At 56.4% G+C, this 6,311-nt stretch overlaps 1 protein-coding gene across 1 annotated transcript; it reads left to right on the top strand.

Annotated features, from left to right (window-relative positions):
* Positions 1 to 1,314: 1,314 nt before the first annotated feature.
* On the top strand, positions 1,315 to 6,062 carry TGME49_223840 (ATP-citrate lyase, putative; the record flags this gene model as incomplete). Its single annotated transcript, XM_002366029.1, has 2 exons — positions 1,315 to 2,327; positions 2,772 to 6,062. 2 exons carry the CDS (start codon positions 1,315 to 1,317, stop codon positions 5,602 to 5,604), a joined length of 3,846 nt encoding a protein of 1,281 aa, XP_002366070.1. The 3' UTR covers positions 5,605 to 6,062.
* Between the last annotated feature and the right edge of the window lie 249 nt (positions 6,063 to 6,311).

Genomic DNA, 6,311 nt, shown 5'->3' with positions numbered 1-6,311 from the left:
CCGTTTTGTGCCGTATCGGATGCCGCGTTGGAACTGGCAATCCCTTCCGCTTTTCTCGGGCTTCTCTTTGTTCACTGGCTCGAAACTAGAGATATGTGTCTCCTTTTACGATGTCTTTCAGCTTCCGTGCCATGATGTTCCCCCCGGAAGAAAAGAACGAGGAGTGAAGTCACTTTTCTCGTCTCTTTCCCCGCAGAAACTGCAGCATTCGCGCACGTCAGCACTTGGCAGAGTTTATGTAGAATGCATCAGGTGTACAACTGGTCATCTTTAATCTTGAAATCACTCACTTTGTATGGATAAATATAATCGTACTTGCGGTCACTACGCACATGTTATAAGGCCTGTGTCTCGAATTTGATGTCTCTCCTTCGGGGCTTTCCCGGTAGTTTTCCTGCCTGCCTTCCGGTCAGGCCAAAAGTCCCTCCCAACCTTTTTTTGGTTTAGGTTCTCGCCCGTCCTCACCTTTGCGGGTCAAAAACAAAGCAACGCGACAGGAACTGTTGGAAGAGCACGTGGACGTACGGCGTAGTTTTGTCATGCCAGTCAAATGTCTGACTCTCCGGAAGAGCTAGAACTCGGCTGTCGAGAGAAAATACGGGAGACTTTCTGTCCAGATATCTGAAAGCATGTTTCGCTTTTGCGCGCAGCGGTGCTTGTGAAGGATTTCGTGTGCAAAAAACGAGGCGCAGACCCTGACAGCTTTGCCTTGCGTCTGTCCCGATTTGCCTAGGACTGGTTTTTGTACAATCTTCGTCCTCCGATGCCGGTTAGTTCTTCGTTTTCACACTTGTTTTCCGCTCTGCGTTACTCTTCTTTGTTTCGATTCCTCATCCTTGTCGCTCGGATTCAATACACCCGCATGTCCCTGGTTCGTATTTCCCTCCCGCTGCTTTTTGCGCTCTCCCTTACCCCTTCCGCGTCTTTCCGCGTGTGGTTTTCCCCCTGAGACACTATATCTCTTTTTTCTGTATTAGTCTGCATGTGCCTTGGTAGGCCAACAACGCGGCGCCTATCTGTTTCGTCCGCCGCACCGCCTGACACCGAAAGCCGTTTCTCCGCATCTCAGCAGTCCAGAGGAAACTCGCGCTCGTGGCACCACGTATATCCCACCCCTGTCGAACCACTGCGCGTCCATACATGCACGGGGCAGGGATTCTTCACTGTAGCTATACAGTGGGATTATCAGTGCCTCGTGTTGATGTCCAACAGACGCTCTCCGTGCTATCCACGCCCTTGTAGACCTTTGTCTTTCGGGGAAGCAACGCATCGTCGCACACACCCGTTGCAGACGTCTCTCGCTTCATTGTTGCGATGGCACTGAGCATCCGAGAGGCGGACGCCAAGCGTCTGCTCTGGACGCCTGTGTCGCACCCGACGCCGGCAACAGGTGCAACTCCCGAGACGGGGCAGAGGTCTGCATGCAATGGCGTGTCCAGCGCAAAGGCCGCGCCTCTCGATGAGCCCTGCTCAGTGCTTCGCGGCGTATGCGTAGCAGTGAACAGCGCCACTGACCTCACCGAGTTGCCGAACGACCATCCGTGGCTCCTCACTTCTCGACTCACGGTGAAGCCCGACGTGTTGCTGAAGAGGCGCGGGAAGAGCGGCCTGGTCAAATTGGATCTCTCCTGGCCTGAGGCGCAGAAGGAGCTCCGCGCGCTGATGGGCACGCAGTTCAGGACGCAGGGCCTAACCGGGACTCTGGACCACTTCATCGTCGAGCCGTTCTTCCCCCACGATGAGGCCACGAACGAGTTCTACGTCGCGATTCGCACGCTTCGCGAAGGCGACGAGGTCCTCTTCTCTCCGCGGGGAGGCGTGGACGTGGGAAACGTCGACGAGCATGCACGTCGCGTGCTTATTCCTATCGCATGCGACGAAGCGCGGGCCAGTCAGGCCGCGGGAGCGAAGACTAACGGCATGGCAGACGCCTCCGCCTCTGAGGGAGACGCGACGAAGGACGCCAGGAAGGCCTGCACGCAGCCGCTGGCTCTGGAGGCTACAAGGAAATACGGGATCGAGTGCCGATTGACTCAGGAAGAACTTGAGGCCCTCGTCGCGCCACTTGTCACGGATGTCGCTACGGATGCGAAGAAGGCTATGCCCGCCTTCCTCGCCCAGCTGTACAGACAGTTCTGCGAGATGCACTTCGCTTTTCTGGAAATCAACCCATTCTGTTTCGATGTCGCCACGCAAACGTTCGTCATTCTGGACTGCGCCGCGAAACTCGACCACACTGCCGAGTTCCTCTGCGACAAAAAGTGGGGTCACGTCTCCTTTCCGAGCCCCTTCGGCCGACGCTTTACCGAAGAAGAAAGATACATTCGGTGAGCGCTGGAAAACGCCTGCGACTGTCGAAAGGCTTTGTTGTTTCTCTGGGCATTTGCTTTTGTGCGACAGTCAAACTGCACCTCCATTGCTGTAAGCGGTCGACACGTAGGAACGCTCCAGGTCCGTGCAGCGGACACGCCATCCTTCATTCGAGCGTACACTGGGAGAAGCCAAGTCAAACGTCTGGATCTACTCGTGTTCCCAACGAAATCGTGATGCTTTCTATCTTGATCTCTGTTTTTGTGCGTGGACAGATTCTGGGACGTATGTTCGCTTCTTTGTTCATATCGCAAAGCAAGTCTGTGTGTACATTTGTTCACAGAGATGCGTAAAAAAATACATATGCATGCATATGTGGACATGCGTGCTTGGGGAGTTATCAAGTGTGTTCATTTGCTGAGGACGCTTCTTTTCTTCTCGTGTATGTTTTACCTTTTCAGCGAGTTGGACTCGAAGACCGGCGCGAGCTTGAAGTTGACCGTGTTGAACCCGAAAGGTCGGATTTGGACTCTGATCGCGGGCGGGGGTGCGTCGGTGGTGTACGCGGACACAGTCTGCGACTTGGGTTTTGGCGACGAGCTGTGCAACTATGGGGAGTACTCTGGCGCTCCTTCAGAGGTGACAACCTACGAGTACACGAAGACGATTCTCGGACTGATGACTGCGCCGGGTTCGTACCGCGAAGAAGGCAAAATTTTGCTGATCGGGGGAGGCATCGCGAACTTCACAAACGTGGCGGACACGTTTCGGGGGGTCATTCGAGCGCTGCGGGAGTTCCGCGAGCAGCTGCGTGAATTCAAAGTGCGCATCTACGTACGTCGCGGCGGGCCGAACTACCAGGAGGGCTTGAAGCGTATGCGCGAGGTTGGCGAGGAGCTGAATCTGCGCATGAAGGTCTTCGGGCCAGAGACGTACATGACGTCGATCATCCCGTTTGCGCTCCACGACGAGGAGGACGCTGACGCGAAGCTCGAGGGCGAGAGAGCAGGCGAGCGGGCGCCGCACAGCTTGCCCGGCTCCGCGTCGCCGCCTGCGACCATGACGGAGATGATCGGTGACCTGACTCAGCACCACGGCTGGGACCTGAGTCTCTCTTCAGACGTCTTCGGTTCCACCGCAGGACGTGGCACGTCACCCCTCGAGGATACGACGGGCGGGGTCGCTCCCGTCACGCCGTCGTCTCGGGGGACTCAAGGCACCTTTGCGCACGGCGGCCGGCTGAGTCCTTGGCACGAGATGACGATGGAGGAAGTGGAGAAGAACCCTCACTTTGAGAAGTACATCCAGGCCTTTCTCGCACAGCAGAGAAAAGCCACGGACACGCCTGCGGCTGGAAGTGCGTCTGCGAGTCCGTCGGCGCCTGGTGAATCCGGCCCCGAGAAGGCATTCGCTTCGCTTCTCACGGATGTGGAGCAGCCCCACCGGTTCACGGAGAAGACTCGCTGCTTCGTCTGGGGACTTCAGACACGCGCGGTGCAGGAAATGCTGGACTTCGATCACGCCTGCGGCCGCAAGAAACCGTCTGTGGCGGCGATTCTGTACGAGTTCTCGGTCTCACACCAGCGCTCCTTCTACTTCGGGACGGAGGAAGTCCTGCTGCCCGTGTACCAGACGCTCCAGGAAGCAGTTCAGCACTTCCCGGATGTCAGCGTGTTGATCAACTTCGCGTCGATGCGGTCTGCTGCTTCGGTCACGCGCTTGGCCCTCGAAACGGCGCCGCAGCTCCGAACGATCGTCGTCATTGCGGAGGGCGTGCCCGAGCGCGAGGCTCGCCAGCTGGCGGCGGAGACGCGTGCTCGGGGCGTCTGTCTGATCGGCCCCGCGACCGTCGGAGGCATAAAGAGCGGCGCGTTCCGCATCGGTAACACAGGTGGAACTCTGGAAAACGTCATGAATGCGCGACTGTATCGGCCAGGGAGCGTCGGCTGCGTGACCAAGTCGGGCGGGATGCTGAACGAAATGAACAACATTCTGTCGATTGTGAGCGACGGCACGTACGAGGCCATCGCGATCGGCGGAGACCGGTTCCCCGGTACGTCCATGCTTGACCACCTCCTGCGATTCGAGCGAAATCCAGACATCAAGCTCCTCGTGCTCCTGGGTGAAGTCGGCGGCGGGATGGAGTACGAAGTGGTCGAAGCGATAAAAGACGGACGCCTGACGAAGCCACTGATTGCCTGGTGCGTAGGCACGTGCGCATCGCTTTTTTCCACCGAAGTGTCTTTCGGGCATGCGGGAGCGTGGGCCGGAAGCAACCGGGAACACGCCGTCGCGAAGAATGCGGCTCTGAAGGCTGCGGGCGCCTTCGTCCCTTCGTCCTTCGACGAACTCGGAAAGTCGATTCGCCACGTGTACGTACAGCTGGTCAAGCAGGGCGTCATCGTACCGCGGAAGGAGGTGCCGGTTCCGCGGATCCCGATGGACTACGCGTGGGCGAAGAAGCTCGGCCTTGTCCGTAAGCCGAAGGGTTTCATCTCGACCATCTCGGACGACCGCGGCGAAGAGCTGCTCTACGCAGGCTGGCCGATTTCCAAAGTGCTCGGGGACCAGCTCGGCGTGGGAGGCGTAATTTCTTTGCTCTGGTTCAAGAGGCCGCTGCCGGACTACTGCTACCGTTACCTCGAGCGCGTGTTGATGCTGACAGCCGACCACGGACCCGCGGTCTGTGGCGCCCACAACGTCATCGTCACGGCGCGCGCGGGAAAAGATTTGATCAGCAGCTTGATATCTGGACTCTGCACAATCGGCGACCGGTTCGGGGGTGCGTGCGACCAGGCAGCTCAGCAGTTCCTCGGCGCCTTCACCAGCGGCATGGCACCTGCGGAGTTCGTCTCGGAGATGAAGAAGCAGAACAGACTGGTCATGGGGATCGGCCACCGCATCAAGTCCGTGCACAACCCCGACATGCGCGTGCAGCTGCTCAAGACGTTTTGCAAGTCGAACTTTCCGCAGACGCCGCTCATCGACTACGCGGAACAAGTGGAGCAAGTAACCACGAAAAAGAAGGATACGTTGATTCTCAACGTCGACGGCCTGATTGGCGTCAGCATGTGCGACTTGCTCTTCCACTGCGGACACTTCACGGAAAACGAGGCCAGAGACTACATCAACAACGGGTGCATTAATGGTCTCTTCGTCTTGGGAAGATCCATTGGTTTCATCGGCCACTTCCTTGATCAAAAACGACTCAAACAAGGCCTGTACAGACACGATGTAGATGACATCGCCTATGTCCTGCCAGACTGGAGCAGCGCAGAGAACCAGCAGGCGTGAGCTACCGTATCTCGCACGCTTCACCCTAATTATAATCATATATGTATATATATATATATATATGTATGCGTCGTTTAAGAGCAAACGAAGCAGTCAGAATGCGAGGGGCGAGAGTACGGACACAGAGGAAGAGATAATGACGAGGCGGAGAACGATGAGTGATTGGAGAAACGCAGTATCTTGCGATGCCGGCGATGTTGTTTCTGTCGCAGTCTGGACAGACGAGGGAACAGAAAATGAAGGGGCTACATGTTTAACTTAGATGAGCAACGGGCATCTCATTTTCGTATGCCGGTCCTTGTAGAAACGTCTGCTGTAAACCACCAGCAAAAGCCTTGGTGGCTTAGGTTCTTGCGTGACACGAGTGACTTCACACGACCAAACGAAAGCGTGTATGTGTATGTTTATATGTTTGCATACGCGTTCGTGCCCATCTATATTCATTCATGGATGTGTGCGTGTACGCACACATCAGCGTGTACAGATGTATTCGTGCCTGTCTGGCGGTCGCAGATCGTGTGTTGGTAGCATTGTTTAGTGAGGCGTCAGTTGTGCCGCACTTTTTCACCACGGCAAAGCCTCGTCAGCATTAGTCATTCCGCTCGAATCGTTTCTTGAAAGACCCATCATCGTTTTCCACCCTTTTAAAATAGTGTCTCTCGCCCGTCGATTTATTGGTGCGTGGGGAACTTAATTCGTGGATGAAC

Source organism: Toxoplasma gondii, chromosome X (assembly GCF_000006565.2).
Source record: "Toxoplasma gondii ME49 chromosome X, whole genome shotgun sequence".
NCBI lineage: Eukaryota > Apicomplexa > Conoidasida > Eucoccidiorida > Sarcocystidae > Toxoplasma > Toxoplasma gondii.
The sequence above is the reverse complement of the archived record's forward strand: the minus strand, read 5'-3'. Positions and strand labels throughout refer to the sequence as shown.